General features: G+C 44.9%; 1 protein-coding gene across 10 annotated transcripts in view; it reads left to right on the forward strand.

The window, feature by feature from the left end:
• The first annotated feature begins 262 nt into the window (after nt 1-262).
• Nucleotides 263-24,289, forward strand: part of ADAMTS9 (ADAM metallopeptidase with thrombospondin type 1 motif 9) — a 231,858-nt gene continuing 207,831 nt past the window's right edge. For all 10 annotated transcript variants that reach the window (XR_008615619.1, XM_055079382.1, XM_028478511.1 and 7 more), the window contains exons 1-3: nt 263-759; nt 1,350-1,750; nt 6,847-7,009. Coding sequence is in view for 9 of the 10 variants with exons in the window: in XM_055079382.1 (XP_054935357.1) it covers nt 645-759; nt 1,350-1,750; nt 6,847-7,009 (679 nt within the window). In the remaining variant the exon portion in view is untranslated. The remainder of the gene's footprint in view (nt 760-1,349; nt 1,751-6,846; nt 7,010-24,289) is intronic.

The following is a 24,289-nucleotide window of genomic DNA, read 5'->3' on the forward strand; positions in this document are numbered from 1 at the left end:
AGAGGACTTTCTCCGCTCTCCCTCCCCAGGGCAGGGAGTCTCAGGAAAGCCCGTCCCAGTGTGGTGGCGGGACCGCAATGGGCTGCCCCACCGCTCCCGGCGCCTCTGGGAGCACGAGTCCCGCACGGGCGGCCGAGGAGCGGACTCGATCTGGAAGGAGGCGGGCCCCGCTCCCTCCGCTTTCTCCTCCCCTCTCCTCCTAGAGGCGGGGACCTGGGTACTTGAGCAGCGGAGGACCCGCGGCCCCCCCCCGCCTCCGCCCCCCATTCAAGAAGCCGCTCCGCTATCCCCGCCAGCACAGGGCGCCCGGCGCGCCTCGGAGCGCACGTTCCGCGCCTTCTCCTGCCCGCTCCCTGGACATTATGCGGCCGAGCAGCCGAGCCCCAGTCCTCCTCCTCCTCCTCCTTCTCCGGCTCCTCCTGCGGCCCGAGCGGCTCAGCTCTCGGCAGGCGGCGGCGTTGCTCAGCCGAGCGCAGGCGGGACCCTCGCCGCGAGAGCTCAGCGACTCCTAAAGTCAAAAGTTGGCGGCGGGCGCCGGGCTCCGAGCGCTCTCCGCGGCCGCTGCCTAGCGTCGCCGCCGCAGCCGCCAAGGAGGGCAGGAGGGAGGGGGGAGTGGGGGCGGCGGGGGAGGGGTGGGGAGCACCATGCAGTTTGTATCCTGGGCCACACTGCTAACGCTCCTAGTGCGGGACCTGGCCGAGACGGGGAGCCCAGACGCCGCGGCGGCCGTGCGCAGGGACAGGCTGCACCCGAGGCAAGGTAACGAGGCTCGGCCACCGGGACCCCTCCGCCCCTGTCGCCAGCTCCCCAGCCTCCGGGTCCGACAGCGGGCACCCCGCAGCGGAGGCCTCTCTCTCCCCCTCTCTCTTCTCCTTTTCCTAGAAAGAACTGTCTCCCGCTTTGCAGCCTCTCCCTTCTTTAGGTCATTCCCAGCCTATCTCTAGAGAGAGACACACACTGTGGAACGAACTTTGTCGTCTCCCCCTTCTTTTAGCCGGATCTTTTTGCTTCCCCACCCCAGACCCCAAACTACAGTTACTTAGTACCTGGGGGCACCACATCGTGGCGTGTTTTATTTTATTCAGGGTATTTGTCAGGATCTGTAATCATGTTATGTGTTTTGACTTATTCATTGTCTGACTTCGACAGCGCCTAACACTGTTCCTGGCACATAGTAGGTGTTCAGCAAATATTTGTCCAGTGACTGAAGGTGAAGGGATTGACTCAAACGGGGTGGGAGGAGGGGGAAGCTGGAAAATAACTCAGGACGAAACCGCCCACTTCATTTTAAAATTAAAACTTGCGGAAAATTGAATTATTGGTTCATGTGCCTCTGCTTCTCTCTGCAGTGAAACTGTTAGAGACTCTGAGCGAATACGAAATCGCGTCTCCCATCCGAGTGAACGCTCTCGGAGAACCCTTTCCCACGAACGTACACTTCAAAAGAAGGCGACGGAGCCTTAACTCTGCCTCTGACCCCTGGCCTGCCTTCGCCTCCTCCTCTTCCTCCGCTACCTACACCCAAGCGCATTACCGCCTCTCCGCCTTCGGCCAGCAATTTCTATTTAATCTCACCGCCCATGCCGGATTTATCGCTCCAATGTTCACTGTCACCCTCCTCGGGGCACCCGGGGTGAACCAGACAAAGTTTTATTCTGAGGAGGAAGCGGAACTCAAGCACTGTTTCTACAAAGGCCATGTAAATACCAAGTCCGAGCACACAGCCGTCATCAGCCTCTGCTCAGGAATGGTAAGTGGACGCGCACCCCTCCCCTGTTCTCTCGCCTCCTCACCCGCTTCTAGGAGACTTAATTGCTCTCTCGCCTAAGACCCTCACGGCGCCGTCACTGCACCCTCACTGCGGCGTTAAGTATCAGCTACAAACTTGTTTGCGTCCTACGCTTTGGGTGGCCACACCGGTGAGTGCTCGAGCGGAGCGCACGCATCCGCCCCCGGGGAGTTCTGGATGTTTCGGAGCTTTCTAGGGTCCGAATTCGACTCAGCTGAGTGTTGCCCCACACCGGTAGGTGGCTGGGAAGTCGGTTTCCAAACTCGGAGAGAGTTGTCCTTCCTTGCTGCAAACTCGGCCGCCCAGGAGCGGAGCAGCTGAGCGCAGGGAGAACCCGACTCCTTATTGGCGCGTCTTGAGTCGGGGGTGTGGGCTGAGAATCCCCAGCCACGGGTACGGGGAGTTCCTTCCGTGTGTCTTGGAGGGCGCTGCGTAATCTAGAGTCCCCCCGTTCTCTCAGGGCCTTTTTTCACGCGCCAGGAACCCTGAGGCTGAACTGGATTGACAAGGAACAGGTCCCGTCCCAGGAACGGAAGGGTGGGCCGAGGGCTCAGGGGGCGGGGAATGGGGCGGAGCCTGCCCTGGACGCTTTGCATTAGGGAGGAAACTGGGAATGGGGGTGCGGCGCAGTGCGACTCTGCACCCTGCTGGTGGGGTGGCCCCAAGAAGCAGAAATACTGGGAGAGCTTGGAGAGGCTGCCCGGAGGAGGTTTCAGTTCTTCTGGGGTTTCCACCACCCATGGGATGCCAGAGAATCGGAAAAGAGCCTGCGGCGCGCGTTTCCCTAGCGAGGGAAGGCGAGAGGGCGGGGCGGCCACCTCTCTGCGCTGCAAAATACGCACTTAGCAGGGGATCCAAGTTGATACCCCTACCCCCTGCTTAGTTACGCCCCCCCCCCGCCCCACTTGCCCTCCAGTGCGCCCCACGCGGTGTCCGCCCTCTCCACTCTTGATGTTTGAGGACCCGCTGTAAGGTTCTGACTCGAGCAAGAGCTGTTCTAGGACTTTACCAGGCGACGTGCGTTTCTGCCTCGCGCTGTGACGCAGAATCTATCGCGGGTCAGACTCTCCCAGCGCACGGGCGCTCTTCGCCCTGCGCCCCCGTGATACGATTACTTTTCCCCAGAGCACCCATTAACTCCCCGTCGTTACCTTTTACAAGTGGGATCTTGGATACTTACCCGGGACTCTTGGCTGCCCCCTCCACGCGCTGCTATGAGTGGCTCCAGAGTCCCGCATCTGGATGTCTCATCTATCGCCGCTGCTCAACCGAGAGGTCGGGTGGGGAGCGAGGCAAGCTTGAAGACTCGGAGGGGGAGGGTTAGCCTGCTGGGATGCGAGGACGAGGATGAACGCCTTCAGCCCCCAGCAAAGCTCCCAGAGCCGCAGTGCTTTGTTGACATGGTTTGAGGGTGGGCGGAGACGGCAGTTAGGCGAAGGGGAGGGGGTGCTGCAGTAGTCACCGCTGCCCCAAGACGCCTGGAATCTTTCTTTTCTTAGCAAGGTTGGGGTTTGGGTGGGCACAAGTCAGGTGCCGGAACCCAGAGCATCAGAGTGTCCCCAAATCCCAAGGTTGTAACCCGCAATTCCAGAACCTTACTGATAAGGCTACGTGTGTACGTCAAGTTTGTAAACAGCCTTTACTCCTCCTCCTTCCCCGCCTCCACACCCCGCTGAGTGGCCCCAGCAGTGGTATGTTTTACTGCGCAGGACCTTAGTTTCTATTGGCAATTTTAGGTGGTAACTCACACGTGTTTACTGCGGAGTAGTAACTCTCTCTCAGGGAACTGAGAGCCGGGACTTCAGAAGGACTGACTGTCTAGACCTTGAGAAGTCCATTTATATTGCGTTTAATTTGCAATCTGGCTCTTTTTTTGGGGGGTTGGGGGCAAGGTCTGGCATACATATGAAAAATATGCGAGCTGGCTGTTTCTATCTTCAGGGACGAATCTAGCTCCAAAACCCTTGCCCCTTTGTCTTCCTCCTGGAATTTATCTTTTCTCCCAAGATGTCCCCTTACCATTTCAGTACTAATAGTATCCTGACGTTCCTCGTGGCCCACGCAGGAAACCTTCCTGGAAATCTTTCGCTCTTCAGAGTGAGTCATGCCAACCTTCCCCCCTCCCGTCACCCCACCGGTCAGTTATTAGTTTCCCTGAATTCCCTCTCAGATGCGTTTCTCACCTGTTCCGAACATCCCTACTATGACTCTAGACCTCTTTCCCTCTCTCTTCCTCTGTCTTTAGGACGGTTGTCTAAGAAATATTTCCATCTGGCTTCTTCTCTGGTCTTTTTTTCTTTAATCCCTGCCACACACTGCTAACAGATTAATGATGACAAGGCACAAGATCACATGGCTACCCCGTTCGTTTACTTCACAGACCGCCCCACTGTTCGTTTATAGTGAACGACTGTAAACTCCTCCATCTGGCACTTCAGACCATTGACAGTGTACCTCCTCACCCCTTGCACATCCACATGTCCAGTCTCATCTGTTAAGCTTTCCTTCACAAATCCTGCATTTCAGGCAACCTGCTCTCACGCGTTTCTCTGCATTTCCCTCCCGTCCTAGTTCTGCCTCATAGCCTTTGGGCCTTTGGATTTACTTGGTGATCTCACCCTGCTTCACATGCTCAAATCATACCCTTCTTTCAAAGTGTAACTAAGGTATCTTGTTACCCAGGAAACCTCTTTGTCGTCCGTCCTTCAGACTGCTGTCATCTCTCCGTTTCCACTTTCATAGACTCTTACCTGCATCTCTCTTTGATGTTTAGTATGCTGTCCCTTGTAGTATGGTTCTTGGAACATGTATTCTGTCCCCCTTTCCTTGGCAGTAGGGTCAGCATCAATTCATTTCTCTCCCGTATTGGAGCCTTGTATATTATAAGCACTTAGTACCTGTGTTTGAATAAATGGTCACCTTACCCAAGAAAGGATTACCCTTCAGCCAAGCAGTTGTTTTGTGAATCAGCCGCAAAATTAATTTGACTTCATATAGATACCATTTACTGAACTCTTACTATGTGTCTTGTACTATAATAAGTATTTTATGTATGTATTATTTCATTTAAATCCTTACAACAGCCCAATCCTTGAAACAACCCATTTTGCTGATGAGGACACTGAGGCTTTGAGAGTTGGGGCCTTGCTGGAGGTTTCACAGCTAGTAAGTGGCAGAGTTGAGGTTCTCACCCAATCCTTCTGACCCGTACTCTTAACCATGGGCCAGAGAATAAATCTGTGTTCTTAAAGAGAATTTCAAAGTGTTTGTTTGTTTGTTTGTTTTTAAGGGCACTGGACTAGAGTCAGGGTACTTGAGTTCTAGATTCACCATGGATACTATTTAGCTGCTTCTGTATCACTGAAGGGGCATAAGCCAGTTCCTCCCTCTGGGCCTCAGTTTCCCCTTTCAATAATCAAAGGTGCCAGATCTTCACCACATGGGCTCCCAGATTCTTTCTCAGTATTTATAGTCTGTCTCTAGTAGCTTTCCTATGTTGTAGTCAGCTTCCTGCTCCGTGCTCAGAGAACAACAGAGTTGTATGTTGAAAAGGGAGAGAGGTGACTGGGTGAAAATAAACTCGTTAAATCACTTCTTTTCTGGACACCAGTTACTCTGTCTCTTATTTTGACGCCAGACGACAGTAGAGCTGTCTTCTCTTTAAGTCAGTGCTTCATGAGCCACATGGAGAGCTTTTTAAAAAATACAGATGCTAGTCCTCACCAGTGGAAATTCCAAATCTGCAGATACAGGGTAGCGCCCCAAATCTAATTGTTTTTTTCAACTTCCTAGGCAATTTCGACCCTTAGCTGGGTTTGGGAACCCCAGTGTCTTAGCCAAGTGCTTGAAAACTTTATCAGGCCTAAGAATTCTAAAATTTCAATTCCTGGGCCCTACCCCCAGATACTGTGATTCAGTAGATCAGATTTGGGGTGGAGTGCGATTATTTGAGTACCTGACTAACTCCTGGATGATGCTGTTGCTGCTGCTGACGGTCAAGGACATCCATTTCCCTGTATCCAGGGGAAAGTCAAAGGCCTCTGCCTTGTTCCCACCACTGAGGGAAAAAGAACAGTGGAGAAAGAAGAGCTTGATATTTCGCTTGAAACACTGCCCACCGGCATGGCATGGGGAACTTTTTAGTGTTCTTGTAATGTTTTGTTTGGGTGGTTCAACTTTGAATCACCATTTATCATTTTCAAAACTTGTTGGTACGTGGGAAGGGGAGGAGAAAGAGTTACCTCTTTCAAGGTGCTTAGAGTGATTGGCAAACGCAAATTGTATCCGGATGGTTAGAGGCTAACCCTGCAACACCAAAAGCCACTCATGTGTTCTGAGCCCTCACAAGGTATCACTTTGCCAAGCACTTCACACGCATTATCTTATTAACCTGCACAATAAGTGACAGTAAGTATTTTTGTCCTTCATTGATAAACAAGGAAGCTGAAGCTCAGAGCAGTTAAGGAACTTGCCCAAGGCGGGTGGGTAAGTGGCAGTGCTGGGTTTGGAACCTCTGGCAGCCTGACTGCAAAGTCTTATCCCATGTCACTCCCTATGGCCAAGGGAAGGGGTGGTAAGAGACTCGTGCCAGTGTCACAGGTGGCACCACCTTCAGTGCCTTGTGGTCAACATATGCTTTCGATTTTGAAGTCATAATAAGGCTTCCTTGGGTAGGCTTTTGCTTTTGGAGCTGATACTTGTCCCTGAGTTTCCAGGCTGTCTTAATGCACAGAAACACTCTCTTTCAACAGTCTGTAAGAGTGTATATAATTAGAACTTGAGCACCAAGGAAGTATTTCTTACAGACAGGTTTGGATAGCAGGTGCAGTAAAGTAGAGTCCAATCAAGGGTAAGGTACTGATATGGCAGAGAGTGGGAAAAAAAGCAAAAAAAACAACTGCTTCTCCAAATACGTCGGGAGGACTTTTCAGTTTAAGCAGCCCTCATGGGAAAGGAATTGGGCAAATGGTGCCGTTCACTTGGCAACGTTCCACTGTCCGTTTCCTCCCAGTGGCTGAGTTATATTAGATCAACCTCTCATCTCTCTTTATTTGCAGCTGGGCACATTCCGGTCCCACGATGGGGATTATTTTATTGAACCACTGCTGTCCATTGATGAGCAAGAAGGTGAAGAGGAACAAAACAAACCCCACGTTATCTATAGGCGCAGCACCCCTCACGGAGAGCCCTCAACAGGAAGGCGTGCGTGTGACACCTCAGGTATTTGCTTCTTCCTTAAGCAGAGACCCCCGCTGTGTGAGCTGGGTTAATTGCCAGGCTACAAAGATGTAGCTCTTTCACAGGGTACAGAGCGCTACCATTTACATTGTCTTTCATTCAGTCTTCAAGCCAGGTAGGTATATCCCCATTGTATCAGTACAAATGGGTTGCCCTGTCAGGTGTCAATCGAATGCACATATGCCCACCATAGATCTTCTTCCATAGGCTTGGTGCTGACACAATTGGCCAATGTCACGGGTATGTTCTCTGGGCACACTGGAAAGCTTATGCTTCTCATTCTGCAGTCCTGAAGCACCCTTTCACTGTCTTTGAAGCCTTGTTACTTTCTCTCTGATGATAGTGTATCATTAGAAGCCATCCATGTATTTGGTCCTGTGTTTTAGGGTGTTTGTTAAAATACCATCTGTTTATTCTTGGACTTCCTGTTTCTGAAAATTTATCCCTCTCCCTATTCTTTATTTTCAAAAGTTGCTTCCCCAAACTAAATAACTTCTCAGGGTCTTTCTGGCTTCTCCAAATAAGACCAAAATTTAAGACAAAGGGGGTTTTTCTAAAATGATCACTTGTTTCATCTTGTATCTGTATCAGGTTCTTCCACTGTGACAGAGTGTGATGTCCTGTTCTCTCCTGGAATTATTACTTCTAAAGTGAATCCGTTAACAAAGGATGACATTGGCTGCTTATAACCTGGTGTAGCCAAGTTGTAGCATATGGCATCATTAAGTCTTTCGGCTTTATCCCATCTAGTCCTGTGTTCTTAACCACCAGGGCTAGATGGAACATAACTAAAATATTCTGTCAGTCAGACTCTCTACAGAGCCAAGGGGTGGAGGTGGGAGTCTGAGGGAGGGATGCACTCAGAAACAGTAGCCAGGGTGCCAAGACTGCCGGCTGCTGGCAAGTTCAGTGGCAAGACATTTATCACATCTTTTTGACCATGCTAGTAAGAATGTTGACCTTTACTTCTTGAATTCCGACATCTGAAATAGCCAGTGCATATTTTATACGTGTCTAAAACATACATATATCATGTAATAAAAAGGAAATATGTGATTCAAGAGAGGAAGAGAAAAGTCTTTCTTAATACTATCATTCCAAAAATCCTCAGGGTTCATTTTTCAACTTAATTATCCAAATAAATAGACGTTTGATTTTCCGGACTAGAGGACAAGTCATGGTCAAGTTCAGTTGAAAACACAAAAAGGAGGGAATGTGAAAAAGTAAAGATTGAGGACATCAAAAGATGCCTTAAATTTTTCAAAACACCTTTTTTTGGGTTCTAATTATTGGTGGGGGCCTTTGAGTGCCGCCTTTCAGATCACCAGTGCCAACTTTTAGTTTTCTTTCTGGTTTTTGCTTGCTAGTGACCGATATGACAGGCCCTTCCTTCACCCCGTGTGATGAATCAGAAGCCTGACAGTTTTTTGTTTGTTTGTTTGTTTGTTTGTTTTGCGGTACACGGGCCTCTCACTGTCATGGCCTCTCCCGTTGCGGAGCACAGGGTGCGGACGCGCAGGCTCAGCGGCCATGGCTCACGGGCCCAGCCGCTCCGCGGCACGTGGGATCTTCCCGGACCGGGGCGCGAACCTGTGTCCCCTGCATCGGCAGGCGGACTCTCAACCACTGCGCCACCAGGGAAGCCCTGGCAGTTTTGATTGGCTCTTTCAAAGGTTGCTGCTGGACTCTGCCACTCTGGTTTCTCTCTTCCAGCTGCTTCTGCACCCCTTCTTTGAATTCAGATGCAGGCGGCTCAGAACAGTTGGAGAGAACTTTGGAATATGGCACAGTTCACCAGCAGCCATTAGAGGGATGGACCAGAAGGTCACGGAAACCTCCAAAACCAGGTAGCCTTGGCACAGGGAGTGAAAGTTGGTGGGGGTGGGAGAAGTCCCTCTGGCCAGAGGGGAAAATATCCTCTCTGCAAATGTCAATTCATTCAGCTTCAGGGATCTCCCGTACTAAGAGCAGCGGTTGGTAATCAGAGATAAACTTTAGAAGTACCCTGTGAGCCTCATGCAGAGTCTTTAAACAAACAAACAAACACCTCTTGCAGGGAAGTGAAATAGAGCAAGAATCAGTGGGTTTACGAAGTGCTCCAGGTGATTCAGAAGTTCAGCTAAATGTGAGAGTTCCCGCTAAAGTTGGATTTAGGGCAGTAACCACTATCCGTAGCCAGTGCTGCCTTTGCCCTGGACTTGGCTTTCTCCTTCACTGCTTTCCATCTTCTCTTCTCATAGGGTGATGAAATGTTCGAGCCGGAGGAAACTAGCTCTAGGTCAACATGCTAATTCTACCCAGATGAGCAAAAACTGTAGGCCTGGGATGTTGTTACTTATTTCCAGGAGTGATACCCTATATATTCAACAAGAAACCATCAGAATTTGAGGTCACCCAAGCCTGGGAGCAGGCCCCTGGAAGCCCCCTGCTGAGCTAGGTGTAACCCTTTAGTTGCTGGATTATGACAGTCTTCCCGGGATAGGGCACTGTGGCAGTGACACCTGTTTCCTATAGACGGAATAGAAATCTTGCTCATTTCTGATTGTTGATGTATGTGTAATTTTCAAAAAAGATTCTGAGATAACGTCTATCAAAAAGACGTGTGGAAGGAGTCTTATATAGTGAAAACTTTATGGGTTTAGAAAGGAGTCTACAACATAATTTATTCATTCAGCCATGAGCTATTTATTGAGTAACTCCTCTGTACCATGAGGATAAAACCAGGAACCATCTTTATTCCAGTTAGATGTGTGACCTCAAGCACGTTTAGAGCATAAAGTAAGAATAACATATACCTTCCAAGGGGGTAGTCAGGACTAAATGAGTGTGAAACAATGAAAGCTCCCAGGACAGATGGTAGACAATCACTGAAAGGGAGATTTTTTTTAAAAAATAAGATTGTAAAAATAGAAATTAAAACACCATAGCCAGGGAAAGAAAACCCAAAGTTAATCAGATCTCTGTGGTTAAGCTTACAGCTTCTTGGTTACCTGGTCATAGAGGGCCCATAAGGGACTTGCCCAAGGTCCCCCTGCCAGCAAGCAGCAGGACTGAGAGCCCTTTCTGTCTGCATGTTTATCTGTACCTCATGCAGCATTTTGAAATTTTATTTCTTGCAGCTTCCTCTTAGCCCAGTGACTGTTTCTCTTATGCCCTCATTGGTTGTGCCTGTGTGTATACACGCGGGCCACTTGAGTGCATCTGCATCGATTTGTGGTTTTCATCCTGTTGGTGGGTCCCACAGAATTCAGGATGGAGTGTGGCGTGGCTTCTCTTCCTAACAGCGTGCCCTTGTGACTCGTTCCCCCACCCACTGGGTCCTCAGTTGAGGTCAATGAGGTGACTGCCTGCCCGCCCTGCACATCAGGGGGGCCAAGTGGTAGGCTCGTGGGAGCCTTTTGGGAGAGTTTGTTGCCTTTCTAAGCCACTTCCTGCTGATCCTTCACATTGCATTTCCAGATGACACCCCAAGTTTTGTCTCACAGACACTCGCTCTTGGACCCTGGATTTTGCACAGGAGGATTTAGTTGTTTTCATTAGTGACAGAGACGTGTTTCCCAGTAGGTGAATGAGAGGAAGGCAGGGGAGAAGGCCAACAGAAGGCTGTTTTGTTTGCCTGGGCCTAAAAGACAGTGCCTCTCACCCTCCCATCTCAGCAAGGCTAGCTGTTTTGTTTTGTTTTTTTTCATAAGGCATTTAAAAATTGTACACTTGTTGACCCATCAGTACCACTTCTAAGGAAGTAATTGGACAATTGTGTATAGAGGTTTATGTGAGAATACTCAGTCTGGTGTTGTTTAGTATAGCAAAAGGCTGGAAACAACCTAAGTGCCTTTGGTTGGAGGATAGATCAATGATTTATGAAGTCTGCATTTAATGGATTCCTATGCAGCCATTAAAAAGGATGGCAGACAAACACAGAAATAGATATATTAAGTGAACACACAAGTGATGAAGTTGTACGTAGGGTATGAGCTCATTTTTTTTTAAATGATGGCGAAGTGTGTGGAGGAGCGTATATGTATAAAGAAAAAAATCTGAAGCAACGTGCACAAAAATGTTAAAAGGGACTATTTCTTATTGGTAGGAACATAGGCAGTCCTTCCCTTTTTATTTTATATTTTTATATAGTTTATGCTGTGATTCTATAATAGTTTCATAATCAAAAAATTCAGTCCAAAAAAATGCAGTTGAAAAGAAATGGGGGTGGTGGCATGTAGTTATTTTGTAGCCCCGTGGCACTTGTCACCGGGGAGCAACAGCCAAGCCAAGATACCATGTTTTTGCCTTTGGAATGAGATAATCTCAATAACCAGGTAGATAAAATTCCTGCCTCGTGGCTACTTCTTTGGGACACCAGGGTTGGTCAAAGCTGAGGCTCCATCCTCACCCAGCTAAATTGCCTTGTGGCTATTAGACTAACCAACCGTAAGATTACGATGGGATTACCATGGCATAGTCTCTATTAGGCACTGGGGACGCTGCCCATCACCCCCATTAGAATGTACTGTCACTTCTTGGTTGGGCTCCCAAAGATGCGATCGCAAAGGCTGGAAAATACAAGATGATGATTAAAGCCATCATTTTTTGGACTCTTAGGATGTACCTATGGAATCACTGTGCTACACACTTCCACACATTGTCATATATGTAATTCATTCATCAGTACCACAGGGTAGGTATTATTATCCTTATTTTACAGCTGAGAAAATTATAGCTCAGTGACGTTGAGCCACTTGTCCAAAGTCACACAGCTGGTAGGAAGTGGGCCTGACACTTGAACCCAGATCTGATTCCAGGGTGCTATGCTGTGAGCCAAACTTCATTGAAAACACAAATGGAAGCTGCCATCTAGAAAATCCTTTTTCACTTAAATTTTCAGAGCATCCCTTTTGACTTCTATGTAATCTCATCCTTAACTAATACTAACAGTGGCTAATGTTTGTTGAGTGCCTATTGCATGGCAGGCACTGTTGCAAGTGCTTTCCATGGATTGTACTTAATCCTTACCTCAACCTTCATTTTTGCAGATAAGAAAACAGAGGCACAGAAAGGTCCATAAGGGTTATAGAGCTCCTAAACATACCATTTTCCATAACCCTTTTGTCCTGGTCTAGTTAAAGGATTTTTTGGCCTGTCCCTTTGTTGATTCGACTGCATTTTTATATGAGTTATTTTTTTAAAATAATTTTTAAAATTCCTTCCTAGAATTTGATTTGATATGAGGAGGGTTCCCTGCTGCCTGGAGTTCCCACCAAGGCTCCGATGACTCACGGAGGCCTGTGTCTCCAGCTTGCTTCCGTTGGAGTGTGTACTTGTTACACATTAACCTCTTGGATCCCATTAATAATTTAGCATAGATTAGCTGATTAGATTAGCTGCCCTGAAAGTTGGGCCCAAATGGAGTGAGAGACAGAGGTAAGGAGCAGACCTCTGAGGGGGGGCTTCAAGTAAACAATTCTGGGACAGCTTGAAGGTTCCAGGCAGTGACAGAAGCTTTGGCTGCCCTCGTAGTCCTGCCTGGATGTAAGCAGGTCTGGTAGTTGTGGGCTAATTAGTGATTTGTGTGAGAGGCCAGCGTGCTGCCATTTTCCCACAGCCTTTTTCTCTCCTCAGCTCCTTCCCCTCAGCTTTGTAGCCTAAGAACAGGCCACACTGAAGGAACCATGTGCTGGTCAATGTGGAAGCACATTATGAGTTTTTCCATTTACTCCTGGAGCATATTCCGGGGAGGAAGATGTGCCAGTTATTCCCATTTTACAGATGAGAAAACTAATCTCAGCGATGTGAATGAACTTGTCCACAGTGTGTAAGGGGAACAGGTGGCCCTCAAACCCAGGACCGAGTGGAACTCTTTAAAGATGGATTCTGCCATTTGGGGTTTATTGTTTTGGCTTAATTTCTTTTCATTTACCTCTTTCTGTTCCTCATCCATCTTTATACCTTTTCTCCCTTTTTTATATTTTCCGATGGACTTTATGTCTAATAGTCAATAAAAACAGTGACCTCTAAAATCCTCTGTAAATTTCTAGAAAAGCACTGTTTTAAATAACTGAATTCTTGAGCTTATTTCTTCACCTTTATCTTTCTTGTGGCATTTATATTAAAATAATTGGTTTTCTTTTGTTTTAACATTCGTATTAATAGTGCAACACTCCAAAAAACTCGCCAAAGTAGAGTAAAAAGGAAACTTCTAATACAGGAACTGTTCTCATCTAATTTTTAAAAAATTTTCATCATGTTTTTTAAAAAGCGTTTTATTACAAACATCTTCAAACACACAAAAGTAGAGGCAGCAGTAAAATGAACCACCAGCATGCATCATCTACATTTAATGATGACAAAGATTTTTTTTCCACATTTGTGTCTTATTTTTCCTTTTTGTTGGAGTATTTTAAAGTAAACACAGGTATCGTGACATTTTCTAAATACTCCAATATGCACCTCTGAAAAATGAGGATATTTTCTAACATAACTGTAATAGTGTTTGTCAGGGTGAGCAGAATCAACAGTAATTACTCCATATCACCTAAACAGTATCTATGTTAAAATTTTCCTGATTGTCCCCAAATGCCTTTTTACAGTCCATTTGTTTACATGATGATCTCAACAAGGTCCACACGTTGCAATTGATTGTTAGGTCTCTTAAGGAACTTGTCACTTTGTTGTCATTGCTGTTGTGAAAATCACTATTTTCGGTCTACTTTTAGTTATGCTCCCTATGGCCCTGTTTTTCCTTTCCATTTCTTTTACTCCTTGATTCATCTTTATCATAAGTTCAGGGTGCATTTGCACGAGTTTGGAAGAGCAGGGTCAGCCCCCAAACCCAGAGCACATAGCAAGAACAAAGCCACCAGGAATGAGCCACTTATCAGAGTAATTTCCTTGAGCACAAAAGGCCGTGTGTCAGGTTGGTTTTTGACTCTTTGTCTGGAGTACCTTGATAGCCGCCTTTTTTTTTTTTTTTTTTTTTTCAAAGCTACCAGTAGAAAGATCCTCAGTTTACAACATTCACTGAGCCTACCTTAGCTACCATTCAAGAATTTCACTCACCTGTGTTTTGAAGCCCAGAAGAGCCAGTTTGCAGTTGGAAATGTAAAACGTCAGGTTAGCTTTGGATGTGAAATTAATCTCCATGATGTATGATGTGCTCTCCTGTACGCTCTCACGAGCCTTTTGATAAGATTCTGGATCCACAGATAGCCCGAGGGTGGCCTGCTTCTCTTGATCCCAAATCAGGGGCTTTCCCTGTCACCTGTCATCAAATCTGGGTGGTTTATTTTCCTTGCTTCAAAAATCCATTCACTGCCCCAAGGAAAAGGGTCAGACAGATACTTGCTAGTTTGTTCATCTTCCCAGTAACCTCCTGAAGCAGGTTAAGATGCATGTCCTCTAAGGAAGGGATGTAAGAAATGGCAGAGGACTAGGACAGAGGGCTGCCATCAGATGTACAGGCTGCCAGTGGCAGGAGGTACTTGGAGTTAATCTGAGGGCTTTCAGACCTTCACTTGAGCAGGTTTTTGAAGTAAGACATTGGAGAATCTGTCGGCTCTCTTCATATCAGCATTCTCTTCATCTAAACCCATTCATTTAATAAAGTGCTATTTACTCATATAATTGAGGTTTAAATTTTTTGTTTGTTTCTTTCAGTTTTATTGAGATGTAATTGGAGGTTTACATTTTTAAATTTGCATCTGCCAAAGTTAGGTTCTTTGTGATAATCAGATTATTATAGGATCATTATTGTAGCTATTTACGGGTAACCAAAGTCTGCTCGTGACTGGCCCAGACTTCTGCATGGACACTCTGTACAACTGCAACTCACTAATACGTACAAAGTGTTCCACATATCACAAAAAAGGAGCAGGAGGAAGTGCAAGATATGGTGGTGTATTCATGTGGGTGGTGGACTCTGAGAGGGAGTAAAATTAAACAAGGGGCGCATGTTCATTTTTTATTGATTCCTCATCTCTCACGTGACATTGGAATTAGAGTGGCGTGTTGAGAATGCGCTTAGCCTGTGGTGTGTGGAAAAAGTTCAAGTTCATGTGCTGGACCTCAGAATTTTTCTGCTAAGATTTTATTTTAATATTTTACAAATATTTTTATTTTCCATCAATATTTTCTAGTATTTTCTTCCATTTTTTTCTATTAAGGTGTAATTTACATGCAGAAGCAGTCATCTTTTCTCATGTATAATTCTGCAAGTTTTGGCATACGTAATGATTATCACAGTCAAGATAGAGAATGATTCCTGCTGTGCTTTGAGGCCGCCCCCATTTTCTGTCTCTATAGTTTGGCTTTCTCCAGAATGTCCTATAAATAGAATCATTAAGCATGGTGCATTTGAGGTTCATCCACACTGTTGCCTGTATCAGAAATTCATCCCTTTTTATTGCTGAATAATGTTCCACCGTATGGGTAGACCACAATTTGTTTACCCAGTCGAGGGATAAAGTTTTGGCAATTGTAGATAAAAACCACTGTAAACATTTGCATGCAGATTTTGGGGTGAACATACGTTTTCAGTTGGGTAAATACCTAGAAGTGAGATATCTGGGTTACGTGGTAAGTATATGTTTAACTTTATAAGAAACTACCCATCTCCTTTTCAAAGTGACCGTACCATTTTGTAGTCCCAGAAGCAGGGTATAAAAGGTCTACTGCATCTTTGCCAGCACTTGGTATTGCCAGTATTTTGTTTGTTTGGTTTTATTTTTCACTTTTAGCCATCCTAATAGATGCGTAGTGGTATCTCGTAGCAGTTTTAATTTATGTTTCCCTAATGACTAACGATGTGCTTATTTGCCGTCCGTGTGTTTTCTTTGGTGAAGTGTCTGTTCAAATCTGTTACATTTTTTAACAATTGGAATGTTTGTTTTCGTATTATTGAAGTTTGAGAGTACTTTATACTGTATTCTGATATAAGCCCTTTATCAACCATGTAGTTTGCAAACACTTTCTCCCAGACTACGGCTTGTCTTTTCATTCTCTTCACTTGCAGACACTTATTTCATACATGGTTTCTTCGTTTTATTGAAAACATTTCGTGTCCTGTGGATTTCATGCTGTCACAGGATGACACTGCAGGAAAGCGTAGTAGAGAGTGAAGTTTAGTGTTTGTCCAAGACACAGGTACAGAGAAATGGAATAGGAAAGACTTACTTAGGTCTGGTTATTCAAAGCCATTGTCTGTGCCAACAGAAAGGGATAGTGTTGTTTCTATTTCTGGTTGATATCTGGAAACACAACTTTCAATTTCAATCCCGGGTAGTTAATGATAGGAATGGGTTCCTCTTGGCTTATGGATGAGAATAGTTACAAAGGAAGCCATCAGTTCCTAAGAATGCAACTATGTCCTATTGCACATGTATGCACACAGGAGAGAAAACCAAAGGACATTGAGACACAGACACACATAGAAGTTAGTAGTGCAAGACTCAGCCCTGGATGACCACATTCTTGGGGGAATGGGAATGGGAGACATGACTCTGTTATTCCCCAGTGTTCCTATGCTGTGCTTTGTGGGCAGTATAATGGTTTTCCAAAGGTAACTTTGGTTATGTGTTAGATTTTTTTCCTTTTAAGCCTATTTTCCTAATCCTCACATTTGATGCTATTCCACTGTAACAGGTCAAATTAGGGTATAGAAATAGTTTTCAGAAACTATTACCTATTTTAGCAGGTCCAAAATAAACACTTTGCAGTGAGTACTGGAGATACATATATGGCACCTTCCTTGATATTTTTTAACATCAGCCATACCTCACTTCTTTTCTGTTGGTCTTTCCCCATTGCAGTTATTCTGTCTCCTTCTACCTGCCCACCCTGCGTACTGTTTGGTTATTTCTTTGATACCCTCTCTAAGTGGCCAAGAGAGGAGACTGTTGGATTTTGCCCTTTTTGAATCTTAGGACTTCATTTTTTGGCATTTTTCACTCATAAAATGTAAGAACTTATCATTTTTCAATACTGGAAGGAACTTTAGAGAACTTCTAGTCCCTGTCTCTGTGGATAAGAGGATCGAGGGTCAGAATTCTGAAGGAATTTGTAATCTTAGAGCTAAAACGAATGGAAAAGTGAACCGTGAACACAGACCTCTTCGTTCCCGGTCCTGTGTTCTTTCCAGGCTGTAAATCAAGGAAAAGCTGTCCATGGATGGTGCCTGGAAGGGGTATGTTTAAAAGTGCAATTCAAATGAGGTTTTGGGAGTGCTACTGGGTTTTATTTTAAGTGTAAGGATAGTTAAGAATAAACTAGTGAGATCGTTTAAGAAGTTATATCAAGACTTTAGAGAAAGATATTAGGCTTTTAGTTCACTTAAGGGAGTAAGTTGTCAGAGCAAGAGCTGAATGTACAGCAGCTAAATATCTGAGCTGGGTCAGGGTGCTGCAAGATGTTGGCCTGTGGTTGGGAGGGTCCCTGGTGAGTTCAGCCTGTGGTCAGAGTACAGTGTGTCCCTGCAACCACTCATGATCATGGTGGCCAGAACAGGGACATCAGGATGAAGAAGGGTTTCTACTGCAGGCCTGGTGTGTAAACTCGTCCTCAGTTGCCTGTAAACTGGGAGACTTGTGTATCAAAGGAATGTGGGAGATATACTCCCTAGGAATTGGTTAGAAGCCTTTGTAAAGGGCTCCAGCCCAAGTGCTCTTTAATCTCTGATACAGGAGCGATACCTAGACCCGCCACAGGCATCACAGGGCCACCCAAGAGCTGCAGTGAAATGGCAGATAGCAGGAGCCCCTTTATTCCAGCAGCCTTAAAAGGCTGCTCATCTTTAGTAATGAGTTGCCACAGCCAATACCCCTAGAGCGCTTACTCTGCACCAGGCCCTGTTTCAGCACTTTCTGTGTATTAAGTCACTTAGCCCTTCCCACCACCCTATTAAGGAAGAACCATTATTATCTCCATTTCACAGATGAGGAAACTGAGGCACAGAGGGCTTCAGTGACCTGGCCAAGGTCCCACAGATTGAATGCACAGTAGCTGGGATTTGAACACAGATCTCCCTGACCCTCAAACTCTTATCAGCACATCATACTGCCTCCTGAATGCACCGCCCTGTACCACAGCCAGTAGCCCCATGTGGCTCCTGAGCCCTAGAAATGGGGCTAGTGCTGCATGTTGAAAGGATAATATTTTGCATGTATTAGGGTAAATAGAATATATCCTTAAAATTAGTTTCATCTGTTTCTTTTGACTTTTTAAAATTTGGCTACTAGAAATTCTTACTTCCATGTGGGGCTCACATTTTATTCCTCCTGGAGAGTGCTGGTCTGGAAGATCCCAAGCCATGTCACGAAGGGGCCTGTGAAGCAGCCATCAAAAGCAGGCTGCAGGGCTTCCTTGGGGGCACGGTGTTTGAGAGTCCGCCTGCCGATGCAGGGGACACGGGTTCATGCCCCGGTCTGGGAGGATCCCACATGCCGCGGAGCGGCTGGGCCCGTGAGCCATGGCCGCTGAGCCTGCGCGTCCGGAGCCTGTGCTCCGCAACGGGAGAGGCCACAACAGCGAGAGGCCCGCGAACCGCAAAAGAAAAAGAGAAAAAAAAGCAGGCTGCAGACAGTGCAGGGTGATTGTGGGCATCTGGGATCCCGCTGGGCAGGAGCCTATCTCCCCTTTACTGCAAAGAGGTGGAATGAGTCGAAACCAACATTTCCTGAGGGGTATTTTTCAGGCTGTTAATAGCAAAATGAAACAACTTCTCAGTAAAATACAGGCCCAGGTATGTTCAGCATTTTATACTATTTCAAATAGATGTGCTTTAAATCATTTCTCAAGTTATTTCAAGGGTACCTCAGTTTCCTCATTTATAAAATGGAGATAACAGTCCCTGTCTATTATTCTAATAGTCCCTGTGAGGAATAATCAGCTTAATCCCTGTAAAGTTGTTCGAAGAGCGCCTGGCACAGAGGAAAGCGTAAAACAAACGTTAGCCAGTATTATCGTAACAGTATCAACGTCACAGCAGTTACCGCATGCAGTTGAAGGAGCTGCAGGATGTTGAATCAGGGAGCATGCCGCAGGGCCTTTGGGGCAAGTGTCCCAGCTTGCACACCTGAGTCAGCAAATTTACCTCCGTAGGTAGCTGGAGGCACCCACCCCTTGGAAGGTAGGTGGTGTGATGACCCTCAAACACGCCTCGCACTACCCGCCACCTGTCACCCATCACCCATCACAGCCCCTTGAACTACAAGAAGCTTCTCAATTGTTTTCTCCCAGTGGCATCTCCTTCTGTCCCTGAAAGGAAAACCCATCAACACACTCCTCTTCATCTTGTTCTATTTCCAGGGACTTTTCAATCCCCTCATAAATTGGCCCAGATCCCATAAGTTTCCCGATTCCATGGATGAACAAAATGTAGACTGGTTTTTTTTCCTGCAAGACTTCTCACAGCTCTTAAAATGCTAATGTGTGTGCAGAAAGTCCCAGATGTGAATGCTGTGTAAAGCATTTTGCAAACCCACTTGATTTGTTTTTGGAAATATCTTCTGGACAAACGTTCTGTAAACCACTCCTGGGGTAACACTGTCTAAAAAGGTTCTGTCCAGCCAAAAAGGAAATCTCTCCCGTCACTGCCCTTTGCACCCATGTCCCAACGGTGTTGTCCGTGGAGCACTGTTAGATGCTGGGCATGCCACTTCCCCCTCCCCCCGAAAAGCTAACAGTTTGTCCAGAGAAATGGGTTTGGGGACGTGACGCTTCTGAGTATCTAGGGATTCACTGTTGTTTTTCAGGCTATCAAATGGAGGACCCCTAAAAAAAAATTAAACCTTGGTGATTTTCATTCATATGCTTTAGACCTTTATATACACAGAAGAATTCCTTCCCCACCTGGTTTCTGGAAACACATTGTTCTTTACTAGAACATTCATTGGTTTTATGGCTATTTTCGTTTTCATGTTTTATCTCTTCCCATCCACCCCCATATTGTGCTTGTTTATGCATCTTCCTCTGATCCCAGTAGACTGTGACTCTCATCCCATGGGGTCCCCATTTGAAAGCTTCATTGAGTAACTCTTCGAGGGCAGATCTTAGATGGGACTAGAACAGAGGGCCAGGAGCTGCCATCAGCTTCCATGTTTTGTTTCCTGTATGTTATCGGCCTTTGGAGCCAGTTGAAAGGCAGAAGTATTTGTGGCATTTCTTTCCGTCTAATTACATCTCTGACTAGGTCTTCCCACGTCAATCTGCATGTGCCTCTTAACCTAGATTGGAAGTTCCGAGGGAACAGGGGCTGGTCTTTATGACTTTCCTTCCTTCCTCCCCTCCCTCTCTCCTTTTCTTTAGAAGATTCTTTCAAAAATAGAATGGTTTTGTTTGAGAAACCCTGACGTCAACATTCTAATTCATAAGGAGGGGCTGTTTTGCATACTACTAGTAAAGCAATAACAACTAAAAATCCTTATCGCATTAAATATTTAATGGATCTTTCCTGTGCACCGTGCTCTGTGCCACGGGCATTTTACGTATTATCTCTTTTAACCCTCACAGTTACCCTTTAAAGTATGTGCTGTTAGTATCCTCATTTTACAGATGAGAAAACTGAGCCTTTAAGATAGGAAATAGACCAAGAAAGGGCAGCTACAGCAGCGCTAGGGCAGGAACGTGAACCAGGGCTGGTCTGGCTCCAGAATCCAAGTGTGAAACCACTACCGACTCCGTGTCCGCTTCCTTCTGGCTGTCAAGTCCTGGAGGGGCAGAAAGGGGACTTGCTAAAATCCTCACGCGCCAGTCTTCCCTTTGGTCCTGTGCTGTGGTTCCCCTGCCCGCTTAGACCATGAGGTCACAAGGTGGCTCAGTGCCTTAAGGAAGATTCAGTTAAATTTTGATAAACCTTATAAACATAGAGAGCAATAATTAACTTCCCAACTGTTAAAGTTAAAATGCGAATCTCCTCAGCTCAACCCCAGTGGGTAGGAAACACTCAATGAGTAACTGCAGAATAACCAGGCCCGGATGTTATTTTCTAAAATAATTCCAGTTATTTAGTAATGTTGTATGCATTTTGTTGCATGGTAATGTGAAATGAAGCTCATTTAAAGCATCCTTATCAGTAAATAAGCAACTGTTGTTTAAGTTTTTAGCTGTCAGGTTTTTTAATATTGATACCATCTTAAATTTTTATGATACTTTCTTTTTAAACATCGGCCCCAAGTTTTACTTCTGTTGTGTTGTTGCTGTTGTTTATTTCAACTTAGCCAGTGCCTTGCACAAAATAGGTGCAAAAAATAATATTTTAAAATTCAGTTTATAATTTACAAGGAATTTTCTACACACTTTCTTATTTAATTCTCAAAATAGCCTTAAGGTGGAAACACCTGTTTATATACCCATCTAAGAGGTCAGGAACCTGAGGCCAAGAGAAGTAATTCAGAAAAGGTCATTTAAGGGTGTAAAACAGCTTGTCTTTAAAATGATTTTAAGCCAGAAAATTGTTTTTCAGAGTAATAGTCTCTCTCCCTTAAATGGTTCCTTTTAGTTCTAACTCACTACATGACTTTATAACTGGTAAAAAAGAGAAAATAAAAAATTTATTGGTTGCTTCCTGTGTGCTGCATACTTTATATGCATGATCTCTAGTTGTTTCTCAAAACAACTCCTTCGAAGAGGTACTGTTCTTACTCAGCTTTATAAGTGGAAGAAATGAGGGTGAGAAAAACTCAGTTATTTGCCCAAGGTCAAATAGACCTTGAAGCTTGCTTTCTTCAGAGCACAAGATCTTAGAACAGTGGCTGTTAGTAGTAGTGTAAGCATCACCGTTCCCCTTCTTAGTTCTCAAGGCCAAAACAATTGTAAAAGTCAACATTAAGTCGTGTTCTTGGAATAAAGCATTATAACTATAGTGCCTTTGACTTGGCATTAGAAAGCACACAACTGCAAGTTAGAGCGTTTTAACATGCCGAAATTTGTTTACATGCACATGTGAGGGTTCCAATGGCAAAATATTTTACTTTTCTCTGAATACAAATGTGCATTTGATTCTTGGAGATATCACATGCTACTTTTTTAATTGTCTGGTTTTTTTTAGAGCAGTTTTACATTCACAGAAAAATTGAGAGGAAGGTACAGAGATTTCCCATATATCCCTGGCCACCGCACATGCAGAGCCTCCCCACGATCAACATCCCTCAACAGGGGATACATTTATTACAAATGATGAGCCTACATTGATGCATCTTTATCGCTTAGAGTCCATAGTTTACATTACAATTCCCTCTAGGTGTTGTACATTCTGTGGATATGGATGCATACATAATGACAAGTATCCATCATTATGGTATCATACACAGTATTTTCACTGCCCTAAAAATCCTCTGAGTGCTCTACCTATACATTCCTGTGTTGCCCCAACCCCTGGCAACCACTGATCTTTTACCCTCTCCGTAGTTTTGCCTTTTCCAGAATGTCATATAATTGGAATCATACAGTATGTAACGTTTTCAGATTGACTTCTTTCATTTAGTAATATGCATTTAAGATTCCTCCAAGTCTTTTCATGGCTTAATAGCTCGTTTCTTTTTAGCGCTGAATAATATTCCACTGTCTGGATATACCACAGTTTATTTATCCACTCACCTACTGAAGGACATACTGGTTGCTTCCAAGTTTTAGCAATTATGAATAAAGCTGCCATAAACACCCCATGTACAGTTTTTTGAATAGATACAAATTTTTAGCTCCTTTGGGTGAATACCAAGGAGCACAATTGCTGGATCATATATTAAGAGTATGTTTAGTTTTTTAAGAAACATCCAAACTGTCTTCCAAAGTGACTTGTACCATTTTGCATTCCCACCAGCAGTGAATGAGAGTTCCTGTTGCTCCAAATCCTCATTAGCATTCGTTGTAGTTAGCATTCTGGATTTTGGTATATCATGGCTGTTTTATCTGTATTTTCTTGATATATGACATGGTGCAAATTTTCATACGTACCATCTGTATATCTTCTTTGGTTCAACATGCTACTTTTAAGATTTGAACTAGGCCAGGTTGCTCATAAGCTATTTAGTTTAGTAAACATGATTAATTTTTGAGGAATCCTTCAAGAAAAACCATGAAAAAACGATTTCCTTTCTAAGTGTCGTATTTGAACTTCAAGAAGAGGCATGAGGCTTCCCTGGTGGCGCAGTGGTTGGGAGTCCGCCTGCCGATGCAGGGGATGAGGGTTCGTGCCCCGGTCCGGGAGGATCCCACATGCCGCAGAGCGGCTGGGCCCGTGAGCCATGGCCACTGGACCTGCGCGTCCGGAGCCTGTGCTCCGCAGCGGGAGAGGCCACAACGGTGAGAGGCCCGCGTACCGCAAAAAAAAAAAAAAAAAAGAGGCATGAAAGTGGTACAGCCGCTATGGAAAGCAATCCGGCAGTTGCTCAAAATGTTAAACATAGCCTTACCATACAACCCAGCAATACCTAAGAGCAGTGTAAACATGGCCACACAAAAACTTGTACATGCATGTTTGTAGCAACATTATTCAGTTGAGTTGTTGAACCCAAATGTCCGCCAATTGATGAATGAATAAACAAAATGTGGTATATTTCTAGAGTAAAATATTACATGGCAATAAAAAGTAATAGAGTCCTGATACATGCTACAACATGGATGGACCTAGAAAACATTATGCTAAGTGAAAGAAGCCAGACACAAAAAGCAACATATTGTATGACTCCATTTGTATGAAATGAGAATCCATAGATACAAAACATAGGTTAGTGATTGCCAGAGACTCACCTACTGAAAGATGGGGGGTAAAGGGGGAATGGGGAGTGACGGCTGATGGGTACAGGGTCTCTTTTGGGGGCAATAAAAATATCCTAAAGTTAGATAATAGAAATGATTACACAACTCTATGAATACACCAAAAACCACTGAATTGTATACTTCGAAAGTATGAGTTTTTTATGGTATATAAATTATATCTCAATAAAAAGTAATAACAAATGTAAAACTTTCTGTGGGTGAAATGAAGAGCAAAAATACACAGACCATTCATACTGTGCTTTCTATTAGGGTGAAATTTCATTATGTAGCTCATTTTGATAAAACTATTAGCAAAGTGACCTTGCAAATTTCAAATACTAGTCTCAATTCCATTATGCTAAAAGGTCACTAAAGAGAAATGTGAATGACTTTCTTTTTATCCTAACAATGTGTGTCCCTTGGTAGAAATTGTTCTCTGATATTAACAATTTCTATTCAGAGGCAAGAGAGTTGAGTAGATATACCAGTCATAGTGTCTGTTTTTTCCATTGTCAGTAA

The sequence above is a fragment of the Physeter macrocephalus genome, chromosome 18 (genome assembly GCF_002837175.3).
Source record: "Physeter macrocephalus isolate SW-GA chromosome 18, ASM283717v5, whole genome shotgun sequence".
NCBI lineage: Eukaryota > Metazoa > Chordata > Mammalia > Artiodactyla > Physeteridae > Physeter > Physeter macrocephalus.